Source organism: Sebastes umbrosus, chromosome 11 (genome assembly GCF_015220745.1).
Source record: "Sebastes umbrosus isolate fSebUmb1 chromosome 11, fSebUmb1.pri, whole genome shotgun sequence".
In the NCBI taxonomy this organism is placed as follows: domain Eukaryota; kingdom Metazoa; phylum Chordata; class Actinopteri; order Perciformes; family Sebastidae; genus Sebastes; species Sebastes umbrosus.
In genome coordinates, this window is record NC_051279.1 from 5,225,177 (window position 1) to 5,251,136 (window position 25,960).

Genomic DNA, 25,960 nt, shown 5'->3' on the forward strand with positions numbered 1-25,960 from the left:
AGTAATCTTGAGGTCCATGTAAATGTTTGCGCAGATGTCTGTATTATTACATGTGTGAGATAGTAGTTGCTGGTACTAACTCTGAAACGGGATTGCCTTTATTGGTCACTTGCAATAGTAAGCCTACAGCTGCTTAGTTTTGCATTATTTTCTTTTTTTAGATTATATTTTGGGCATTACATGCTTTTATTTGATAGCGAGATAGCGGAGAGAGACAGGACATGTGGAAAAAGAGAGCAGGGGAATGGCATGCAGCAAACGGTCCGGCCAGCCGGGAATCAAAACCGAAACTCCCTGCTCAGGGCATTTGTGCCCTAACTTTAAACAAACTAGAGATAATATGTTAATTAGTGAGCTTTAGAAGTTATTTTGATCAGGGTCACACTAGCTGTTTCCCTTTTGTTTGTAGTGTTTCTGCTAAACTAACCTGATTCTGGCTGTAGCTTATTATTAAGCAGACAAATATAAGAGTGGTACCGATCTTCTAACTCTGAGCAAGAAAGCGGAAAAAGCGCATGTCTAACACGATGCAAACTTGTAAAGCATTTTGTCAGTTAACAAAAAGACACGTTTCTGTACATAATTTGTAAATGATAAAACTCTCAGGAGCCAATTGTAAGATACAAGCATCATTTATTAGCTTTACATCATGAGTAAATGTTATATTGCTACATAACCGTCATTCTGTACAATTTCTCTTTTACAAATGTCAGGTCATTGAATGTGATAACTGCAGTTTCGACCTATGGAGTGAAAAGAACAGTTTCAAAACCGTTATGCTACTCACACAGTTTAAGACTTTAAATTTGGTCTTTACAACAGTTACAAATCATGCTACTTACAAAATAAACTTGGTTTCATAACATCTGAATAACCGTTAATACAGTGTGTCATCAGTATATTCATAAAAATCTTGGGAAGAGTACAATACCAATCCTTTCCATTACTCCCAGTTAATTAACCCTCACGTTTTGTCCATTTATAAGAAGGAATGTGACTTAAGCCAACATCATAATGCCCTTTTAAAAACAGACCGTTGCGTCATGTCACCTTCATTTCAGACAGGATTCAGCTCAGGTGCTTCCTGGATGGAGTGAATGTGTTTTCTATCACGTATGGTTTCCTCTCTCGGGTTATCTCGTTCAGCTGTGACATGCATCGTCCTCAGTAGTACGAGGTCAGGTGGGAGTGGGTGGCGGGATGTCTGGTCATGGCTGACCCAGGATAGATGGGGCTGTTGGGTGAGTTCCAGTACGTTGACTGAGGGCTGAAATATTGGCCTGGGGAGACGGGCATAGGTGTAGGGTGGCCACCCATGAAGTTCATTTTGGGCTGGTGACTGTGGTAGGGCTGGACGTAAGACATCTCAGTCTGGTACTTAACAATCCCTCCTTCTGCATGATTCTGGTGCGCCTGCGAGATGCCTTGGAAGTCAAACTTGTAGGCGTAGCGCTTGCCGTGCACCTTAGTCATGATGTTCTTGTCGTAGTAGTAGCGCAGAGCGCGGCTCAGCTTGTCGTAGTTCATGTTGGGCTTGCTCTTGCGTTCGCCCCAGCGCTTGGCCACCTCGTCCGGGTCGGTCATCTTGAACTCACCGTTGGTGCCCTCCCAGGTGATGATGGTGTGGTTGTTGGTGTCCTGCAGCAGCTCCAGCAGGAACTGCCACAGCTGGATCTGACCCGAACCTGGGAGGAGAATTGGAGAAGAAGAGTTAAGGGATCGGGACTTCATTGGTTGGTCACTCAAAGCAAGACAGGAAATGTACACAGTTTCCAGTAGTAGCTGTGTGAAACGTTTGTTTCTAAGCATCTTTATTCTTTCACTTGTAATATTGGAACATTTTGGAGGATAGAATCATCTGTGTGTAGATATCAAGCCATGAGCACCAGGTAGCGTTTAAAATTAACGATAGAGTTTTGAATAAAGGAAATAAAAGCAAAACGATTTTAATTCCACTCGATGCGTCCGGTTACTCCAGGACATTGGAGAGCACTTCAAACAAAGTACTTTGGAGTTTTGTTGTGGACGGGTTTCTTTCCTTGTAGTATTACGACACATATCTATCATCTCAGTCAGCTTATTATTTTTCCACCAAATGTGACCTTTTCACTGTGTGGCTTGGAGGAAGAGACAGACGTCGGGGCAGAAACCTACCCACAGGCCTGTGAGCGCTGGGGTCAGGCAGCTTGTATGGACTTTGTTTGCCTGTTCGGTTCTTGGATGAGCTGAGGGCTTGGCCTTCTGTGAGGAAACAGCAGGGCAAACAGTCACTTTGGTGAGAGGGAAGCCAGATTTCGTCTCAGTGTAAGCATGATGCAATTCTGCTGACACAACAGGTGTTGCTTGATGTTTACTCCATTTTTGGAAAGTAAGAGCATGTGTGCCAGCCCTTGCTTGCTTTTCTCTCATGTTGCCAAAGCAGACAGTGTAAAGGCCTCATTTGTGTCATCCTTGTTGGTTTATCTTGTGGTGGTTTAGGTTCTTACCTGGGTTGGCTAGTCGACTGCAAATGGGCCCTAATGTCTGATACGGGTCTGTAAAGAAGAAAAGGCATATTATTATTTTTTACACCTTTCTTATTTTATTCAACTTTTTAACCTTAATGTTTGCAATCCACCCCATATTTCATCTTAAGTTCCTTCAGGATTCGATAGAACATCTTTCCATGTTGTTTGACATCACATACATCATAATTCAGCATCTGTTGTGCGAGTACTTGAAGCAAGCGCTCGTTTCATTGGAGTGAAATGTTCAAATCACAGCCCACATCTTCGATTTGTTATTGTGATTCAAATGATCTGTTATTGTACACTGAAATATCAACTCTGGACCTCTACAATGTATTTGATTGTCATGAAAAACATGAGATTCCCTTCTCCTAGCAAGTGCTACTGCAGCTTCTGCGTTGCAAATGATAGGGATGTATGATATACATCGGGCCCGGTATATAATCGGCTGATAACACGAAGCCAAATTGCTTTCATTGACTTAACAAGCCAACCCGTTCTCACTCCCAACTCATCAAATACTATCATTTGGTAAGTGCTCCTTGGCATCGGAAACCGACTCACGGAGGCACAAACCGGGTTTTCAACTAACTCCAATGTAAACTCACCCGTAGCGTTATTAGAGTCCGTTCAGGGCGGGCGGGAGTGATGTTGGATGGGTCAAACAAACACAAGACCTTCAACCAGGAAACCGCTGCTCATGTCCGAAGTGAAACTAAAAGTAACGTTGACTTATTTTGTCACGTCAGTCTTTAGTCACTTGACTTGTCGGTATCGTCAGTCACGTGAGACGTCAGTGAAGTTAACGTCAACCATGACCATCTAACTCTAAGTGGTTGTGTTGCCTAAACCTAACTCCCTGGGAAAACTCCAGAGGAAGAGAACACAATTGCAAAATTTGCAATACAAGTTTTTCGATGTACTTTCCTAGAAAAAATAAATGAACATTTGAAGGGTCAGAACTGTTTCTGTTGTGATAACAATAGTGATGTCAGTTAGAGTTGGTTAGGTCAGAGCTATGACATATCAAATCATCCATCTTCGCTCGCTACATCTTAGCCTTTCCTACCCTCAGATGTGCATAAACTATGGGTTATGAGTTTTAAAATAAAAAATGTGAAACTATCTGTTACCTTATTTGTATCGGCTATGAGAAGCAGGTAATTATCGGTTATTGATACGTGCTGAATAAAAAAACATATTGTGCATCCCTAGAAACTAGGGACTAGCGGCATGGCTCTAGGGATGGCAAGGTCAGTTTGTGGTTCCACTACTTTTATCTCAACAATTTTAAAATGGATTGTAACAACTTTGGTGATCCTTTTAACTTTTCGTCTAACACCATCGTCATTTGGTTTATGATTAAATGCCACCAAACCTAATGGCAGTCCAATCAGCCTCAGAGAGCAGCTAGCATGGCTGTTCACTCTTGGGGAGGCGTGTCCACAAAAGCGTTTTTTTCCTGAGGCCAGCATATTTTTTTAGTTCTTTGCAATGGGAGCGCCTCGTATTTACGCTACGGTAAAACTGAGCGTGACGAGGCGCTGAGCATCTATTCCGCGCCGAGTGCTGCATGTTTGCCTTTTTTTTTTCTTCAGATCTCCAAGAGTTGAAAAATGTTCAACTTTAGGTCCATTTGTTATGAATATGAAAATAATTGGTACAAGTGGCCGTCATACCTTGCACAATTCTTGGAGCAGGCTCTGTAACTCTTGAGCTGTGTTGGTGCTCCATGGAGGGACCTACAAATCAAAATTAAAATGACTCGTGAAATAGTTTGATCCTCATCTGCGGCCTATAGTAACTTACAATGTCTATGTAAAACCAGTAGTTGTTCATGCATGAAAAAAAATGTGTCATGATCATTAGTTTCATATCATCTTTGTTTTTTTGTTGTCATACCTTTTGGCACTGCACTCATGGTGTTTGCCGGCCAGCTGTTCCTGCAGCTGATCTCATCAAAACCGCTCTCTGCAAACACACACACACACACACAAACACACAAACAAGGATGAGACTAGACTTTGACTGGCACGTGGCATAAAAAAGGCTTTGAAGTGGACAGTGGGACAGTTCAGCTAAAGTAGGAAGGAAGTCAGTAAACCGAGACCAAGACGATAAGAGTTTGGAGGTCTGAAGATGACCCAAAAAGTTTCTTTTGTCCGGGCCACCCCTGTCGCCACAAGATTGTGAATTGTGTCCCAGGAGCAGGACCCATACCCCCCATTTCCTGCGCCGGTGCAGCTGTTTCCTGTCTGAAACTGGCTGTTGAGTTTTGGACTCATCAAACTTTTGTCAACTACGGCCAGTGTGGTGCCAAGGAACCTTTTTGACTCTTGAAACTATGTAACACAGCTCCGAAACTCAACACTTTATTTTTAAATCCCCAAATCATTCAAGTAGTTTGCTCTTTTTTTTGTGATGCGACCCTGAATTCTGAGCTTTGAATCACACCCAGAAACACTCAGACAGATCTCAACAGTATGATTAATGAAATACTGAATTACTGAAAGAAAAGTGTTTCAGAAAAACACTTTTGTTTTGATCATATTGAGTAAAGTCTTTAAGTCATTGTGGAATGAAAAGTCACTTATTCACCTATTTTGGCACTTATGTGTCAAATATCATAACGAAGAAATACTCGGATCCTTTACTTAAGTAAAAGTACCAATACGACAATGTAAAAATACTCAAATACTAAATACTAAAGTCCTGCATTGAAGCGCATGCTTAAGTAAAATAAGTATCATTAGCAAAAAAGTACTTAAAATATCAAAAGTACTCGTGCTGCAGGAAAATGCCCCCCATGACTGATATATTATTATATATGACATTATTGTTGATACAGATTAATTAATGTGTAAGTATCATTTTACTGTTGTAGCTGGTTGATGTGGACCTACTTTTAACTACTTAATATACATTTAGGTAGTTTAGTCTGGTGGACTATATCCATATTTGTTGGTGACTTTTCTCTAATCTTTGCTTTTTGTGTGAAATATTGAATAATTTGACCTCTTTGGGCCTCAAACAGTTATTTGCATGAAACCATGTTAGAAGTTTAGAGGGGAAATGTCTCTTTGGTGGAACTTCTAACAACTAATAGACATGTGAAACAAGACGAGGGATCCCAAATACACACTGCTTTTTTGTGAGATAACAGGCCAGAAAGGTGTGAACCACTGGTTTAATCTTTACAATGTGTTTTATAAACTTATATGTTTTTATGTATTGAAAATATCTAGTAACTCCAGATGTCAAATAAATGTAGTGCAGTAAAATATTCCCGCATAAAGAGCATTAGATGGATATACTTGAAGTATAAGTACCTCAAAATTGTACTTGCTTACAGTATTTGAGTAAATGTACTTATTCACTTTCCACCACTACATTTTAAGGAATGTAATTGATGTTTAACTGCTTATTCTGTATGATAATCATGACTAAGAAGAAACTTTACAAATATTTACATTGAAATCTAAAAACTATATTTGGAAATAAAGAAATAAAACTCCCTCACCAGTGACAAACTCACAACTCCCCTTTATTTCTCATCTACATAGTTTTGTTGCAGTGGCCTAATTTTAAAGAATCACTTGAACATTGCAAACAGTCCAATTTCAAAACAAGTCCCACCCTAACATCCTTTCTAAACTGGGACTATATTTTTTAAAGCATAGAAGAACTATCTCCTCATGACTTTAAAGCCCCTTAAAACTTCTCACTTTTTGACGATAATTGATATTTTTAAATGCCAAAGTATTAGTTGACAATGTGAAAAGGGTTGCTTATATGAACCTACAGAGAATTATCACCTGAATCTGTCGCTTTGTAGCAAATTCAGCTCATTGTTTAGCTGTATAGCAGCTATTTTCAGCGAAAAAAACACTAAAAAGCCCGCTGTGCACTATCTACACAGCACCAAACAGTAAATAGACACAGTAAGAGAGATAAGAGCCAGATAATTCCCTCAGGAGTTGGTGGAGACCAAAAACAGAGCTAAAAGAGAGTGAACTTCCACTCAGCAGGTGGCCAGAAACACAACTCCAAATGAATAATAATGTTGCTTCGTAACTGCTGGATGCTGTTTGCTAACAAAGTTATTAATTCTGAAGAAGTTAACACCTAAAAAAAACTCTGAAGCTAATCTGCTTCATCAGAACTTTGGTCAGATTTGAAGGACGATACGAGCAGAGAAGCCACGACTGTCATCAGTATTCATTAAAATGTTGCTAAATTGTGATTGGTGCACAGAAATATGTGACATCCCAACTGAACTGAATTCTAACTGAACCCTGCTTCCTCAAAACCAGTGAGAGGACAGAAAATAGTGTGTTCACGTAGGACCCCTTCACTCATAGCAAGAATCTGATTGAGAAAAGAGGTTTTCGGGGCCTTTTTAAATGGAGTGGATGATCTCACCTGCTTTCACCTGTAGTCTGGGTTGTTGTGGTGGCGTGGTGTTGGTGGGAGTTGTGGAGTACGAGAATGTAGGGCTACCTGAAGCAAAAAAACAAAACAAAAAGTCAAGATTATATTCTCTTAAAATGGAAACAACGGAAATCAACCATACTAGAGTAGAATGTGAGTGTCATGAACAGTATTTTGAAAAAAAGTATAGACACTGAAAGACGAGAGAGGTGTTGATTGAACTCTGTTGAGGGCTCAATTTGAGTTGTTACTGTAGTACTGGATTGCACTATATTGTAAGATGTTGCTATCATTTTGTCCACCCCCTGTATGTCGTAATGTTACCTTGAAAACTGGACTAGACTGTCCTCTTTAGCTGCATTTTTAACGCGGGTTTGCAGAAGCAATAACACTGCAAACTTATGTAATCAGAAATCATGACGACATATAGTATGCCAAATACAGGAAACCTGCGTTAGCAAAGAGGAACAGTGGTCACAACACTTAATGAGGACAGGAAAATTCGGTTAACAACTCGACAAACTTCAGCCTCAAATTGATATCACGTTCTTCCAGCCTCAATATCATTAAGTTCATCTGTACTGTATTGCAAGGTGTTATAATTATTTTGTCGAAATAAATCAAATTTCAAAATAAAGGACAATAGTAAAGTCTAAAAATTCAACAAATTCACATGCAGTACTATTTTTAGGGCAATTGCTTTATTTTCCTGAGTAATAATTAACCATCAAGTATATAATATATATATATGTATATATATATGTATATAATTTCAGAAAACACATCACAATATCCAAGAGGCCAAAGTGACATTTAATAAATGCTTGTTTTTTTCCAATAAACAGTCCCAAACATTCAACTTTGCAACGAAAAAAGTAACAAATCCTCACGTTTGAGAAGCTGGAACCAACAAATGTTTGTCGTTTTTGATTAATCAGTTACCTGTTTGATTGATTTATCATCAAAAATGTTGATCAGTTTTATGTCCATTGACTATCTGTCTGTTATTGTCGAATCATTTCAGCGCCACATACTGTATCTTTCTGCGGTTTGGTTTCTGGCCCTGCTTACGTGCAGGTAAAATACTTGTGGCCACAGAACAATGAAAAACGTTTTACATTGTTGAAGTCAGTTCGGCGAGGAGAACTTAACAATGTTATCAGCTGGAGAGAGCGAGAGAGAGATCTGGCACGAGGCGAGGCTTACTCTGTCGGAGGTAACTGAGGTGCGAGAGCAGGATGTCTGCGTTGTAGGCCGACGTGAGACGCATCATGTCCTCCTTGGTCATCTTGCAAAGGGCCTTGCCGTCCAGCGCTTGGAAGAGCATGACGTCCACCTCCTCCAGGACGTACTCCTTGATGGCCCAGTCCAGCCACTGCCGCACGTGGTCCTGTGTCCAAACCTCTGGATCTGCCATCAGAAGCACAAAAATGATCGGAAATACTGATTTATTTATAACAGTGTCTCACTTTGTCGCAAATTTTGATCCGGCCCTGCATATCACTTAGGCCCTCAATAAATTTTCCCACTTGAGTTGTCGTAGTCAGGCCTATGGAACGGGCGACTTGTAGAAATATGGGCAAGTGCAAAAATAAGATTAATTATTTTGCTTTTACATCAGGACGTATTTATTATTTATACATATTTAGTTTTATTAAATATCCCACAAAACCATTCAGTTGTCATATTCAGGCATGTGAAATAGCTTGTTGTGAGTTGGCTCTATCCTACTTGTAGTCATAATGCATTATAATGGTTGACTAAATGCTGTGATGGCTAAGCAACTTTTGTTGACTTTTTTTAGGGCTTTATGTGGACCAAATTTTATGTGAGAAGACATGCAACAATATAATTTATTTATTTTCGATTAAATAAAAGCATGTCAATAAACTATATGTCTGGCCCTTGATGTGATCCTCATTTCCCAATGTGACCCTTAGTGAAATCGAGTTTGACACATCTGTTTTTTTTGGCTAAAGTTTGCACATACTATCTGGGCTTTTATTATAATAATAATAATAATAATAATAAATTGGACATATATGGTACCTTTCAAAAAACTCAAGGACGCTTTATATTTCAATTGATGCAGTTCTGGCTTTTAAAATGCCACAAACAGGAAGTTGTTGAAGTTGCAGGAAGAGGAGTCGAGCAGAAATTATCATAAATTACTTTGGTCAAACTTGTATCATTTACATAATGGGTTTCCAAATACTGAAAGTCCCCCTCCATTCAAAAAATGTGTTCTGCTTATTGTTTCTTCACCTTCACTGGTGCAGAATGATTTCTGTGCAGAGTAGTTTGACTCCAGAACATTCATCTGCTGAAGGAGGAAAGTTTCTCTGTGGTCACCTTTAAAGGTCCCATATTGTAAAAATGTCTTTCATATTATAAAACAGGTTTAGGTGCTTTATAAATACTGTTAAATTATCAAAGCACTCAATATACAGAGAAATACACACAGCCCGTATTCAGAAATTGTGTTTGAAACAAGCCGTTAGGATTTCTGTCCATTTGTGATGTCACAAATATACAATATTTAGATCATTACACGGTTTTAAACGTAAACATTCTAAATGTGTCCCAGTTTATTTGCTGTTGCAGTGTATGTGAATAACATCAGCTGACAGGAAGTACACATGGACCCAAGGTGACCCAATTCTGTTGCAATTCCGTCAAAATCCGCTAAAACGGAGCGTTTCAGACACAGGGTAAATACAGGCATATTCAGGCAGACAGCATGAGGAAAATAAAGTTTTTTTTTTAACATTGCAGCATGTAAACATGTTCTAGTAGAAACATAAAATACAAGTAGGAACCTGAAAATGAGCATGATATGGGACCTTTAATTGAACTTTTTTGTAATTAATTAAACCATATGAGACACAAATTCTTTTTCAAAGCAGATAATTTTTATATCTTAAAACATGTCTTTATATACTAGTTATAGCTGGCTGTAATACTTAATACCAAATCTGAGACCTGAGTGCTTCCATGCTGCATTTTGTTGGTTGGAAACATGTAAATCATCCTTTACTGTAGCTGTCTAGTGTTTGGTCATACTGGTCTTTTACATGATGAGAGATGCTGCTCTGTTGGTTTCTTTAATAAAAAAGACTCTCACACAAATTTTTTGACATGTGCTTTTTATAGTTTTAGTTTTAAAAATCATCTTTCAACAGTTTGAAACTGTGGCACCTTTTTAAAAAGTCTTAAAAAGCCTTGAATTAGATTTCTAAATTCTTGTTTTTATTTATGAAAGATGATGCCGAAATCACATTGACACGCACAATTTAGATTTGCATTTTTCTCTTTTGGCCCGGCTCTCCACCTGCTCTCGCGATTTCCCTGAAGGTAGCAGGAAGTAAACAAATAATTACCGATAATGCTAAACTGAAGCCAGCCCCAGGGGTCTTCAGGAAAGGGTGATATTTGTCATTTGTGGTGGTTTTCACAACCCTGTAAGTGTTTGTGTGCATCAGGACTGGGCAATTATATTGTATTGCATATTGTTTTACACATTTCTGTCGTCCAAATTAGGGATTTCAAGAAAACTGCAATTAAAAGCTAACAAAATTAATTGGTAAATGTTTTGTTTTAGACATGTAAAGTTTTTTTTTTTCATGTAATGCATAACAGTGGAACATAATTTGTTGCATTTTGATTTTGATCATTTTAAATGCAATTTTGCATATGTTTGCTAGATGGAGATGTACTGTATTTCAATATTGGAAAAATAAATATATTAACATCGTAATTGGTTTAAAAAATATTGCCCAGCCCTAATATATGCATTTGTTCTGATGTGGAAAAGGTATTACATTTTCTTTGTTGAGGTCTTAAAAACATTAAATGTGATTTACTTATGTTTTTTTTATTTTGTTTTTTAAATGTGCAAATTTGGTTTTGTTTGTTTGTCAGCAGGATAATGGAAAAACTACTGGCCCGATTTTCATGAAACTTGGTGGAAGGGTGTAGCATGGGCCAGGGAAGAATCACCGGGGTGGATACACCAATTATTTTTCACTTTTGTTAACATTGCGGGCATTGATAAGGCATTTGGCCTTGGTGGAGGTTTGCGCTCTCTGAGTGCCCTTCAGTTATTGAAGCACTCTTGTTTCATTATTGTATTTAATGAAACATTTTTCATAATACAGTTTATTTTATTATTAATTCTAAAAACTGGTCTGGTAAAAGAACTATTTGCTGTCATATTACATTATAAGTTGCATTATATTTCATTGCTGTACATTTCCTTTCTTCTACCATATTACATTAGAAATCCTTTCTACATTCTACATCAACCCTGTCCTTTATAAATTCTTTATCTGACATAATGAAGTTTTATCAACATAATTTGTTTTCTATACATCTTGACTATCTCTGCTTTTGCAGGACAATATCTGCACATAGCAACTTTAATGGTTATGTTAAGGTAACTCGCAGGAACTGGTTGAAGGTTAGGTAAATATTCTATTAACAGTTTATAAATGATCATAATTTCTTGGAGGACAAGGTTGATACTGAATCACTTTTGTATTATGAATGAAAAGATGTTGCTGCAGTACTAAATCTAAGGCACTGTTTCACTTTGCCCAGGCACATAATGATAAAAAAAAAATCTCATATGTGTTTACATTCATAGGTATTTTTTTAATCATATTTTGTACAGTTGTGTCCTATCCGAAGGATGAGACATTTGTAAGTTTTTAATAACTACATTTTAGGTTGAAATTGATCTCAATGTCTTGTTACGGCGCTGAAATATATCACTAGTCTGATTCAGGAAAGGACGCTCATTTCCAGTAGCAAACAATGACTGTGAATTGCCCGTAATATTAGGCCGCGAACAGAAGCAACCACACCCTCATTGCCCCGATTGTCCTTGATTAACACATGCCTCTGTGATGCAACATCCGTGTATTATGAAGCAGAATAACTCGGTGCCGGTGACTCATTGATGAATCTCGTCGGATTCCACAAAGCTGACTTTTAAGTCGTCTGAGGTGGGATGCCTCCAGAGAGACTGACTCACTGAAACGCGCTGCTTTGAACTGCTTATGTAATGAGTCTCTTAAGGGTGATAACAGTTTGGGAACCGTGCAAGAGAGAGAACGTAAAACATGTCATGAGGGTAGTTTTTAGATGCTTGGACCAAGTGATTCAGAGCGAGGATGAAAGATATGGACAGTATGTTGTCTAAACTTCGACTATGACTCCTCAGATAGTAGTGACACATCGCGGTCTTTACTCCCAACTTGTTTGTCAGTGATTTTCCCTGCAAAGAAAAAAGGGAAACCCACTGCTCACAGTTCACCTGCAGCAAAAGTTGGTTTGGACCAAATATGAGCAGCTGGATCACACAGAATATTTTAATTCAAGGCTTTGCAACTTTGACTTGAACTCCAGTGCCATGGTGTTATTTTCAGTGTTTTTGAACAGTTTTTTTTTTTTACCTTGAATGTCTATAACATATAACACATTGTTCCTGTTTTGTCATCACGTTCATATTCAACTGAAGGATATTCTATGTCTCCTATGTTTTAAAGATAAGGCTGATGTTATTCTATACTTTTTCATATTGTCAACAAACCCTGTGATAACGCCTTCATCCGCTTCTCAATACTTTGACTTCCTGTGACACTCGTTCCAAGATGTAAATCTTTAAAAATGAGAAACACATGTAAAGCTTCATATTTTTAAGAGGCTTAATAACTTCCTGAAACAGATGGACACTGTCTTCTTTAACAGTTACCTAAATAGGAGTAAATAGTGCATTCTTTGGGGACTATTTTCAGCTGCGGATTAATACACATTATATTTAACACAGTAGAACTGCTAGTATTAGTATTGATGTGTTTCTACAGCTGCAGCAGAATTTAAAAAAGTTATTTTTATAAAATGGTCACTATATTCTGACAGTAGTACACTCCTAATGGCATCTGCAAGATTTCACAGACTAGAGGAAAACAACCAGTCAGAACTGATCTGGAGTCTGCCGTCGCAATCACTCGTGAACTCCGATCAAACGGTCAAACTAGGCAGCGCTGATCAAATATGAATCAATATTCTGTTACTGTAATGCCTATTTCTCTCCTCAGATGTTTTCAGAAACTTCTTGTAGTGTACTGTTTAGCTGTAAAATGAGAAAGTTTGTGACGTTGCCGCCATGTTGAGATCAAGTTGAGGAAATGCCAAGCACCGCCCACCAGCCGGAGCAAACTTTCTTATAGTCCACACCTGCTCATCACACAGCTTGTCCTGCTTGATCTCTCTCTTGTTAACATCAGTCTTAAGTGCTACACTGACTTCACACTTTTTAAATAGCATTTATTTTAAACCCTGATGTCACGCTCAACCAGACAACTAGAAATCTGCTGTTGTTTAACTGTGGCACTGCAAGCGTAGAAGTTGGTAGTGGTAGTAGTAGTAGTTTGGGGGAAAACACACGCTGTGCTCATCTCTGATTCAGTTATTGATATATTGCACAAGCTCAGTGTGTGTGCCAGTTCTTGGGAAACTGTGTTGTAATGGCGTCGGTCTTGTGTGACGACGGAGGGCGACTGAGTGACTCAGCTCACCTGCCGGCACGATGACCCTCTTCTCCTCTGTGGCGCTGCTGGGCGGGGTGGCCGTCTGGGGGCTGACGCGAGGCTCCGGGTACGAGGCCTGGTACGACATCGGGGCCCCGTCGTTGCTCATGTGTCTGGAACGCTTGGTGACGCTGCAGTCCACGGGAGACTCACGGCTATTAGAGGAGAAAAGCAGGAGAAAAGTGTAATTTGAAAATTAAAATATCTTATAAAGCTTGTAAATGTTATTCAGTGCCAGTACACTTCTAAGAACCGCTATCTTTTCAAATAATGACACGTTAACTGTGGCTTTCAACTGGGTACAAGTTTATTTCCTCTTGCACTGTTTGCTAATATCTGTAGCTGATAAGAGATACATTTAGTCCCAAACTGTTTCACACCATCACAATTCCATTGAAAAGGTCTATAAAGAGTTGACTGGTGGTAACATGGAGCTGGCTGCACCAGCTCTATATAACTTCAAACTTAGCCTAGTTAAAGTGTGTTTACTAAGTGGAGGTTTTAAGAATCACCTAATTAAAATGGTTTGCACCACACAAACTAATTTTTATTTAAAGACTAGTTATACCTCAGAAAAAACACTGAAAAAACATCCATGTAGCAGCGGTGGAAGAAGTACTCAGATCCTTTGCTTAATATGAGACACATCGTTTCATGCACTGATCAATTTTGAGAGTTTGGGCTATTTTGCTTCCATAACATGTCTGTTTTCACATTAGTGGAAAGAAAACACCTTTTCACACATTTAGATGTTTATTTTACTACTTTGTCTATTTGCATCAGTAGATGTCTCCTAAATTCACCAAAAGTGATCTTAATATAATGCCTCATTTGCCCATTTAAACTTCAAATTAAAAAAAAACTTCTAATGCAAAAAATAATTGTCTTAATGTAAGTAATCAATGGTGGAAGTTTCATGGTGATATCTATTATTTACATTATTGTTTTACCCTTTTCACCTGTAGTGTCTAGCTAAATCTATGGAATTTTACAATCCATATCTTTAAGGCTATTTTCTCAAAATTCGTTTTTTTTTTCAGACTCTGAGCCAGAAATCTCCACTTCAGTAGCTCTTACATCCACCAAACATTCCACTTTCATTCATCTTTATATGCTGAAGGTTTTTACAGAAGGGTTTGTTCATGTATCATTCGTAGCCTGATTTAAAGAACATTTTATTACTAAATACATGGTGAAATTGACAGTATTTTCTAAATTGATGGAGTGATAAAAACAGATCATATCCAAAATTCCCTCTGTAAAAACATTTGACTCTAATATGTCAACAAAATGAAACAAGAATTTTGAACCTGGCTTTATCTGTAATGTACTTGGGAACTTCCACCGAAACTAACACCAAAATTACTTCATCTGGAATTCAAACATTTCCACCTGTGATGGATGGTAATGGAAAACAACAAGGGACGCAGGGTTGCATTTGGTAAGAGAACAATAAACAAACATTTTAGGGTCTGGAAAAACCCAGAATGTTGACACGGATCGTGACAAATCTACCGTCAGATAGTCCGGGAACCTGTGCTCCCCTGTGGCCTCGGCCTGCCCTGACTCACCTGGTTCCATTGACGTGTTCGCCTCTTTTCCCAGGGTTTTGCGCCGCTGACCCCACCCACTCAGGCTCGGTGGACTCGGGACTCTGCTTGGAGGCCTGGCTGAACCCGCCGGGCGACGTCATCTCGGCCTTCATGTGCACTGCGGCGTAGGGCGGCTCGAATATGGGCTGATCCTCACTCACCACGGACAGCGCTTCCTGTTCAACAGAGACACAGCGGTCAATGTCTGCCATTAATGTGCCGGGTCACAACCTGTGGAAACTGTCTTTTTCCACATGCAGACTCAGTTTATTCTACCTAAGATGCTTTCAGTGACCAGAAGTAAAACCTCAGAGGAGCCGTAGGAGTAATAATAACATCACAACAGACTTTAAAGATTCAACAATTTAACTTTTCTCAAATTTATATAACCAGATTTCATTTTTTTTTATTCATTTTAACAGGAAAACATCATCCAACATTTCTAATGAAGGACTAAATGTTGTCCCTTTTCTTATGCAATATGGTTGTGAATCACAAACTCAATAACCATAGTTTGCAGAGGATATACCAAAAAAGGAAAGGAAATCATATCCGCTTAAACTATTCACTGTAACAGCAAAAAAACATTGTAAATCGTTACAGAATGAACCACCAACACTGGATAATAGGCTTGTTAAAAAGCCTGACTTTAATGCTTTTAGTGAGAATTATCTATGCATTAAAAAAAGTAACAAAACTGATATTACATGCATTTGAAGAATGAATTACCTCTTTCTGCTGTATACTTTTATATTCATGGAATATTATAAATATGTAGAGCTACATAAAGATTAGCTGTTCCTAATTTTGTGGATATTAATGTGTTGTTCTGTATGTTTTTCTTGTAATTGTTATTGAATGCACTGACTCCATTTTAGCAGTGCTCTTGACTTGATCAGAGGTACTTGAATAGTAGATTTTGAGAGTTGGGACCAATTTGCATTCACTTTTCTCCACTCAAAGTTTTTCCTAGCTTTGTCAAGATTCAAACTGACAATCTTCTGGTCTAATGTTTTATTTTCTAACCTTCAAAGATAAGACCTTAACATTAAGATTGAGTGGAATTGCATTGAATATGTTTCATCTAAACAACCAGAGAGATAGGAGCAGTAGAAATACCACAGTTTAAAAATACTCCATTTCAAGTGAAAGTCTTTAATTCAGATTGTTACCTAAGTAAAGTATAAAAGTTTTATTAGCAAAATGTAATTAAAGTATGAAAAGTAGTCATTATGCAGAATGGTTCCTTTCAGTGTTATATTATCATAGAATATTATATGGTTCTGTTTTATTTACTAACGAAAACACGTAAGAACTTTGTAATGTTCGTCAATGTGGAGCCAATTTTAGATACTTTGTATACTACTGGGTAGATTAGTAGTATAGTCCTGCATCATATCATATAATCTGATCATTTAAAAAGTAACTAGTAACTCGAAGTGTCAAGTAAATGTAGTGGAGTAAAAAGTACAATGTTTACTTCTGAAATGTATGAGTAGAAAGTAGCACAAAATACTCAAGTAAAGTACAAGTAGTAGTGTCAAAATTGTACTTAATTACAGTACATGAGTAAATATACTTTACTCAAGTTACATTCCACCACTGGATTGGAGGTTATCAAACTACTTCGTACTCAGGAGTGAATCATGAGTAAACTGTTCAGGCAGTCAGGATGCTGTCTAATCTTAACATCAGTAACCTTAACCACAGTTTTATTTTGTCGTTAGGATTGGGGTTGCAGGAGGGGGGGTTAGCTTAAGGTGGAGTCTAATCGAGATTTAAGTCCGTCTTCCTGTGTTCAGCACCTACAACGAGGCCTCAAAACCACCCCAAGATGGCACTTTCATCCCACGCACTCGGGAGGGCAAAAAACGCCGGACCTGTTGTTCTGTCTGCTGCTCACATTAAGTGTGTGCATGTGTGATGCGACCACGGCAGTCTAAGTGGGTGCAAGTGCGTGTTTGTTTAGAGGAGTTGAGCATTGTCTTTGGGCCTCGTACGTCAGTGCCGTGCTTTTTCAGTGGCCTACAGGAAACCTGGCCGCCATGTGCAGAGGAACCTTTTGGCACAGGCCAAGGGAGAGGAAATGGTGGAGGAGGGGGGGGCACGGTGTAAAAATGTGGGTCATTTTAAAGCTGGAAAACAACCCTAAAGGCCTGTGGTCAGGGGAGGAGAGGGGGTCGGGTTCGTTGGACAGCAAGAAGACTATAGCCTTGATTGAAGTGCCGCCTTTGCATTGTGTTTGTTGTTTGCCTGTGTGTTTTTTTTTAGCTCAATTGTTGCCCGAGCATTGCAAACCACATCTTAATGCGTGGCACACAGTTTGGCATTTCCTCGAGGCTGCAAACAAACTGATAGAAAAGTCAGTAGTGTGCGTGGGATTTCAATAACCTGCTGCTGTTGCTGCATGAAGCATTTGCTGCTGTGTAATGGATACGCCCTTTATTTGAAGAAAAAGGTTTTAGTTGGAAAAAAAAAATAATGTTGCGAATCAAAAAACGTGCCATTGTACTCCTTTAACTTTGTTTAACTCTCGATGGACTGTTTACAAAGAAACCAATGTTCTCTTTTTTATTCTATGCATTTTTCTACCTTTTTTATAAATCGGCGCCTACATTACCCAGAATGCAACTTGTTCGCCACCAGTGAAGCCAATGCTGAAGTGCCTTAAACTTGCATTCTCTCTAACAGCCAGCAGGGGGCGACTCCTCTGGTTGCAAAAAGAAGTCTGATTGTATAGAAGACTATGAGAAAATGACTCTACTTTCTCATTTGATTTATTACCTCAGTAAACATTGTAAACATGAGTTTATGGTCTCAATCGCTGGTTTCAAGTCTTCTTCAATACAGCATGATGTTTATTTAGTAAATTATTAAAGCAGGGGATGCTTTAGGGCGTGGCTACCTCGTGATTGACAGGTCGCTACCACGGCGTTGTCCGGTCTGGGAGTTGTCCGTGTTTCCGTCTTACAACTTTAACCCTTTCACAGTGTGTTTTCAGTTCATGAAAGTTAAGTGTAACATTTTGGTCGCCTAAAAAATGTCTTATTCAGCGTTCGGTTGTACTTAGCTCCACCCTCTCGTGTCACTTCTGGTTGCAAAAAAAACAAAATGGCGAAGGCTAAAATGCTAAACTCGAGGCTTCAAAACGGCAGTCCACAAACCAATGGGTGACGTCACGGCGACTAAGTCCACTTCTTATATACAGTCTATAGTTTGGTTAGAGATTCGCGTATGTTATGCCAGTAGCAGTTAATGTAGCCTCAAGGCCATACCTCCAGATTGTTTTTCATTTTCAAACTTGTAGTCTTCAGCCCCAACAGACGCTGACTCAAGTGACATCACTTAAAGGCAATTTATCAGATACCCATACTACCATATTATTTAGTTTGCCAGAAAATGATTCAGTATGTCCCAATATATACAGTAGTATGTCAAATGCACAGTATGCCAAAAATACCAGGATATTCTGCTACATCCGGTCGCATTTTGCAGTATGCAAGCCAGCATGCTTTTCTGGCTATTCTGACCCACAATCCTCTGTGCAGCGTATATATGTATGCAAGAGGGTCAAAGGTCAAGGCATAATGTTATGCAAAGTAGTATTTCCCAATCGTGTGCGTACTGCATGCTACAGAACGTATTGTGTAAGCGCAGCTGCACTATGTACTAAAAACAAAAAGTATGCGATTTGGAACACAGCCCTAATTGTCTATGCTAACAACAAGCTAAAATGTTTTTTAAAAATACATTTTTTGTCACGTGACTAAAGTGTTTCGCAGGACTTCATATTGTCCTGCTCAGCTTTCTTTTGACCGCACTCCCTGTTTTCTTCTTCAGCTTTGTTCTACTTCTGTCGTGTTGTCCTCCTTCCCCCAGTCTTCCTCTCACACACTGAGTGCCTATAGGCTCTTTTCTCTGGTGCAGAAGTGAAACAGTTGACTGATAAAATTCTCATGAGAAGACATGATAGTGAATACTTTCCATGTCGAGGTTAAAAGATGATTTAAAAAAAAAGTCTTTTGGTGCTCAGCACTCAAAACTGTCGATATTATCGTGACTCGCAGCCGCGTGTCATCTTTAGTTTTGTACATTCAGTGACAAACTCATGCTTTCACAACCGCAAACACACGCTCCCGCTCTTTCTTTGTCTTCCCCTTGCGCTCTCTCCCTCTCTCTTGCTCTCTCTCGTTCTCTCTCTCTCTCTCTCTGCACACTGATACAAATATACCCAATGTGGCCTGACCGCTAATGCCACAACTGACTTCCTGTTCAATGAGTTTCAGCCTGTTGCTCAGTGACACAAAACAACTTTTTAAAAACATGACCTTCTTGAGGCTGATGATGTGCTTGTGCCTCGATGTCCTAAAAATTTACACCGGTTGTGTTCAGTTTGATAGTAAACACTTGTCACTGGCTGTGAGAGCACAAACATGAAGCCCTGAACGGAAAACTTTTGACACGGCTTTAAGTCAGCAGCTTTTGCGGGTTGCATCATGCAGTCTTGCCCAAACCAAGAGCTCAGAGCGTGATGTTTACGACATGGCAGTCATACTTCTTATATCTTTATCAAACAATTTGTTAGATTTACACTTTAACTAAAAGGAAAACAAGTACAACACCACCATGTTTGACTTGGATTCCATAACCTTAGATGCACTTTAACAGCTCCAACTATATGTTTCTACCTTTTTGTAAAGTATTTTTTGGTAAAAAAATCTAAAGGGATATTACAACACAGCCTGAATGAGATAATATAAGTTGGTATGTAATGAATCAACCGTGTTGGTCCTGTTTTAAAGCCCAAAGGTTCTTATTTTGTAATGCCAGGGACTTTAAATTAATTTGTTCAGAAAAAACAACATGTTAAGTGAAGTTTTTTTTGGTGTTAGATATAATCTTATACTTAATGTAGGTGGTGCAGCATCTTGACTGATCTATTTTTGCTTGGCCGGAGCCTATTTTGGGAACCACATCTGATGGGCTGAAACTAACTTATTTCCAGCATTGATTAATCTGACGATTTTTATCTCGGCTGATCATTTGGTCTGTGAAACATCAGAAAACAGTGAAAAATCTTCTCTACGCCAAGTTGACGTCATCAAATGTTAAAACAAAGATATTCTGTTTTCTACGATGACACGGAAAAGCAAACTATTCTCTCATTTGAGAAGCTGGAAATATAATTTTTTTCTGTTTGAAAAATGACAAACAACTAATTGATTGTCAAAATAGTTGCAGATCAATTTTTTTTGTCAATCAAGTAATCGTTTCAGCTCTACTGATGACCTAAAAAACAGTAGTTCCCGACAGGTGGCGGGAGAAATCTGAGGGGTCGCAAAATGCTAGCAACACAGGAGAGAAGAAAAAAATAATAATTTCTGATGCACAAAATTTACTTTCTTTTTTAATAAAACAAGGGGAAAAATGCTTTTTGGATGAACTAGTCTCAATTACAGGCAGACATATGCAACCTGTGGGGCCGCAATAAGAAATAGTTTAGTTTAAAGGGGCCACAAGCCAAGAAGGTTGGGAAGCTAAACTGCAACCAAGGATGTAGTTAACATACTTTCTTGTATGCACCAATTACATGATTAATAGCCTTGTAATGTGTCGGGCTGCCCCCATGAGTCGACTGATCAGTCATTTTGGTCTTAGTTGGCTACGATTTAGTCAATTAGTCGTTTTTTTTTTGTGGCTTTTTTCGTGCTGAATGACTTATTTTCCAAGAAAAGTTATGAGCACATCTCTGGCAAACACACGATTTAAAGTGGTGCTTTTGTGTGATTCTTTGTGGATAAACTCAGTTTTACGGATCCGTCGATTAAATCACCTAATTTATTTAACAAAATTGTTTAAGTGATAGTCGATTGAAAATTTCTTCGGTCGATGACAGCCCTATATAGCAATATGTTAAAAGAAGCTGATTTGGTGCCAATTTTTTGTGTCATTATCATCTACAGTTGAAGTGCAATGCAGCTTTCTAATCCTCATTTCATTCATGCTCTTTTGTTCATCCTAAAACATGTTTTTTTTTGCCCTGGACTGATGGAGATTATAGGTGAAATTTTAAATGGATACTGAACTAATGTGACTATTAACAGCAGTATAGGCTACCATTCACTTACCATCTGTGTTTCTAGAAAGTAAAATAGTTTGTTACTGAGCTTCTGTTCACATTTGGGTCTACACCACAAAATTCCAGATGGAAGAATATTTAAATGAAGATGTCAAATGGGTGTCAACTCCTATCACAAGGCTATACAGGAGGATAGTAAAACTGGATTGAAACTCTCACAAAACAAGGTGTAGCCTCCAATAACAGGCCATATGGATAGAAGTTGTTGCAAAAGGCTCAGCCCTCTCTGTTCTGTTCTCGCCATGTCTGAGGCAAGTGGCAGAAAAGCAGAAGTAAAAGTTGAGCTGATTTTGCAAAGGCCCGGAGCAGCTGCACTTTTCTCTGCTACACAAACAACAACGGTGCGGTTTTCACAGCTCGGCGCCTGCATGGCAGCACGCAGGCCTCTCTCTCTGCAGCAGGCCTCTTTGCAGACCTCTCTCTCTGCAGGCCTCTTATTTGACCTTTATTTAACCAGGTAAAATCAATTGAGAACCAATTCTCATTAACAATGATGACCTGGCCAAGAGGCAGCAGCAAGAGTATAAAAACACAGTCCACACAAGCGACACAAACAGCACAGATACAGTACAGTATGACAAACATACAGTATGCCATGACAAGACATGAGAAAATGGCTAAAAACAGCATAGGTAAATGAATAGGTCAGAAATTAATAAACACTAAGTACTGAAAAAGGTGGATTACTGGATGTTCTTCGTAAAATTGTAATGGAAGAGAGAGAGAGAAGTGAGGGCTGGTCAGCAAGTACAGCAGTCAACTATGACTTGTTGCAGCTTTTGTTTGAACATGTTGAGTGATTTGAGAGCTCTGAGTTTGAGCGTGTTTTGTAGTGAGTTCCAGTCATTTGCAGCAGCAAAATGAAAGGAATTATGGCCAAAGACTCTCTACAGACCTCTCTGCAGGCCTCTCTGCAGACCTCTCTCTCTGCAGGCCTCTCTACAGACCTCTCTCTCTGCAGGCCTCTCTCTCTGCAGGCCTCTCTACAGACCTCTCTGCAGACCTCTCTCTCTGCAGGCCTCTCTGCAGGCCTCTCTCTCTGCAGGCCTCTCTATAGACCTCTCTGCAGGCCTCTCTGCAGACCTCTCTCTCTGCAGACCTCTCTACAGACCTCTCTGCAGACCTCTCTCTCTGCAGACCTCTATGCAGACCTCTCTCTCTGCAGACATCTCTGCAGGCCTCTCTCTCTGCAGGCCTCTCTCTCTACAGGCTTCTCTGCAGGCCTCTCTCTCTGCAGGCCTCTCTCTCTACAGGCTTCTCTGCAGGCCTCTCTCTCTGCAGGCCTCTCTCTCTACAGGCTTCTCTGCAGGCCTCTCTGCAGACCTCTCTCTCTGCAGACCTCTATGCAGACCTCTCTCTCTGCAGACCTCTATGCAGACCTCTCTCTCTGCAGACCCAGAGAGAGCTTCTCCTCCTCCTCCTCCCAGCCTGTGTGAGCGGACAATGCATAAAGTTAAAACAATAGCAACGCCTCAAGTTTGTCCACTTCGGCTCTTTCTTTCTGGAGACGCTTTTGTTGCCTTTTCGACATGTTTTTCTTTTTTTTTTTCTAGTCCACGGAGCGGATATGTGTGCGGAAAGTCTGAGGTTAGAGACAGGAAGCCTGCTCAGCTCAGATAACGACACCTGACAAGTGCTCCCGTTAGCAGCTATAAATTATACTTAAAATAACCTCAGCACACAATCTGCTGCTGCGACACAGTATAGACAATAACTATCTGAAGAAATCCCAAAAGAAAGATGTGAGACAACATTTAAACACCAAAAACACTCAAATCTAACATAAAAAAAAATCTACATTTAAACAGACTAAAATAAGTTACAGGATGTCCTTTAATCAGGCTACTCCCTTTTATGTCATAACGAAAATAATCGTTTGACTTAACAGTCAAAAAATGCATCAATATATATATATAAATATTTCTTTAGAAACGAAACAAGAGAGAGTAAGCTACAAAATATTAGTTCCTCAATCTACTGAGGAGCCTTTTTTATTTTTTAAAATGCATTTTCTAGTTTTTACAATTGAACTGAATAAGACATTAATTTTAGTTGAAATAATCAAGTCATTCGATATAATACATCGTTTATAATAATTTAAGAACAGGTAGTTAATAATGAAGTTATAGGAGAGATTATTGCAAGAATATTTTAACACAGAAATTTAAAAAAATAAAAAAGCCTACAGGCCAATGTTACATGTTAGACGCACATTCGTTAGAAAACAACATGAATTTGTTAATATAGTGGCCTAAATCATCGAATACAATTCCTCTCATTGCGCAATAATCAGTTTTCAGTGTTACCTTTTATTAAAAAAGATTCGAAGATTCGAAGATTCGAAGTCCGGACATGAAGGCCTTTATTTCTGCATTTTTTTTTTTAAAGAAGATAATAAATTGAAACCATGTTGTGTTTCATCCATGAGATGATGAAGATGTTATTATTTCTTTATATTAACATTGTCTCTATATGTGGAGGCTTCAGATAAACCCAGTGTTTTTTTTTTTTTGCCTCTTCATGCACTTTATATTATTCATTTATTTATTTTTTGTTATGTTGTATAGTCTTAAATTGTGCTAAACAAATAAACAAATGTGTAGCTGTATAATAGTGTGAAATGTAAAAATATACCATGTCATCTGTTGGATCCTATAAAGAGATTCTCACTGCATCCAAGTTGATCCATGGTGCCTTCAGGGACACCTGCCTTAATTATTGTGAGGCACCAAATAAAATCCAGCATCTCCTTATTAAAACAGTTAATTTCACTTTCCGTGCGTAATTTTGTGCGTTTGGATAAGTTTGGAGATGAGCTCCCAGTTAAATGACAATTAGAAGTAAAAAAAAAAAAGAAGTGTAAATCCTCTTTGACGCAGTGTGAACCGGCCACCAATTAGTGTATTTATCCGAGTGTAAAGATGTAGTGGTTAGTTGTGTTATTATAGAGACGACATACAACCACGAACGGGAAGGAAGAGGAAATTTTGTACAAGAAGGAAAGAGTGGGGAGACTCTCTCTCTCTGCAGCTCAGCTTCTGGTGTGGGTGGATTTACACCACCAACAAGCAGAAAGCAGTTAAAACACCATTAAACACGTACCTTTATCGTACAGTCCATTGCAGCAGCCTCGCAGTCTTTGTCATTTAGTCGTTTTTGTAAATGTTGCAGCTAATTTAGCCTTCTAACCTCACTTCAATGCATGCAGGGGTGCATTGGCTCTATGGCTCATACCATTGCAGTTACAATTTTTTTTGCTCACAGACCATAAACCGGATGACAAGTTTTTTCTCTCTCTCTCTCTCTCTCTCTCTCTCTCTCTCTCTCTCTCTCTCTCTCACTCTCTAAATTGGGAAGTGAAGTCACTCTTTAACACTGAAAGCACTGAAGCTGCTTCTCATGAAACCAACACTTAGATGGAAAAACAAAAGCCTCTCTAGTTTGTTTTTTGTGTGTGTTAGATTCACGCGTAGAATCATATTGGAAGGCACACAACATAAGAAGAGCTCACAATCTTTCATTTAAACATTTAACAGGTGCTTAGTGTTTTGCAATAGTTTTTAACCACAGTGAAAAAATGAAAGGGGCCACTGAATGCCTGAAAAGAGTCTGAACTAATAGCTTTTGTGGTTAAAAAGTAAACGTGTGCTTTGGAGACATGACATGCAGTATAAATGCCTAAAATGGCACATTAGAGCATAGGTATTATAAGGTAAAAATTCATAAAAATGGTGCTTAAGGATCTAAATCCAACAGATTATTAGATATTACTGGGAACAGGTGTGAAAACTTGAGTACAAAGTACATTATCATCAGGGCTGTTAATCCATTAAAATATTTAATCACAATTAATCACACATTTTTTTTATCGGTACAAAATGTATCTTAAAGGGAGATTTATCAAGTATTTAATTCTCTTATCAACATGTGAGTGGACAAATATGCTGTTTTATGCAAATGTATGTTTATATTTATTATTGGAAATCAATTAACAACACAAAACAATGACAGATATTGTCCAGAAACCCTCATAGGTACTGCATTTAGCATAAAACAATATGCTAAAAATCATAACATGGCAAACTGCAGCCCAACAGGCAACAACAGCTGTCAGTGTGTCAGTGTGCTGACTTGACTATGACTTGCCCCAAACTGCATGTGATTATCATAAAGTGGGCATGTCTGTAAAGGGGAGACTCGTGGGTACCCATAGAACCCATTTACATTCACATATCTGGAGGTCAGAGGTCAAGGGACTCATTTGATTATGGCCATGCCAGTTTTTCCTCGCCAAAATTTAGCATGAGTGTATTTATTAGGTTTTATCTTGTTTCATATGATGAACCTAAAAATCATAAGTCGCATTAATGCATTAAAGATATTAGTGGCATTAAAACAAATTTGTTTTAACGCGTTATTATTGCGTTAACTTTGACAGCCCTAATTATTATACTAAAAACACTGAAGATATCCACATGATTTGTCTAACTCTACGGCTGAAGCTTCATATTAACTTCTGATAAACTTTCGAATACATTTGTGCACCAAATGAGAACTGTAGATTTTGTCCCCGTCACTCTCATTGAAATGAATGTATATCTTTAACTGTCCCTGAAATGCTCATGTGGGCACCTGACTATCGTTTTAAGACCGACTTTAAAACACTTTATATCCTTCAACTTCCTGAATGTTCATGAA

The 25,960-nt window shown here is 38.7% G+C and overlaps 1 protein-coding gene across 3 annotated transcripts; it reads right to left on the bottom strand.

Moving 5' to 3' along the window:
• Positions 1-152: 152 nt before the first annotated feature.
• Positions 153-24,382, bottom strand: fli1rs (Fli-1 proto-oncogene, ETS transcription factor-related sequence). 3 transcript variants are annotated; one of them, XM_037784915.1, is made up of 10 exons: positions 24,365-24,382; positions 15,103-15,299; positions 13,520-13,686; positions 8,145-8,348; positions 6,930-7,007; positions 4,410-4,478; positions 4,187-4,249; positions 2,487-2,534; positions 2,155-2,241; positions 153-1,685 (listed from the first exon to the last, which is right to left on the bottom strand). In XM_037784915.1, exons 1-10 carry the CDS (start codon positions 24,380-24,382, stop codon positions 1,165-1,167), a joined length of 1,452 nt encoding a protein of 483 aa, XP_037640843.1. In that variant the 3' UTR covers positions 153-1,164. The 3 variants fall into 3 exon arrangements, with proteins under 3 accessions (XP_037640843.1, XP_037640844.1, XP_037640845.1); XM_037784916.1 differs by lacking the exon at positions 24,365-24,382 and adding an exon at positions 23,897-24,228 and having other exon boundaries at positions 1,165-1,685; XM_037784917.1 differs by lacking the exon at positions 2,155-2,241 and having other exon boundaries at positions 1,165-1,685.
• Between the last annotated feature and the right edge of the window lie 1,578 nt (positions 24,383-25,960).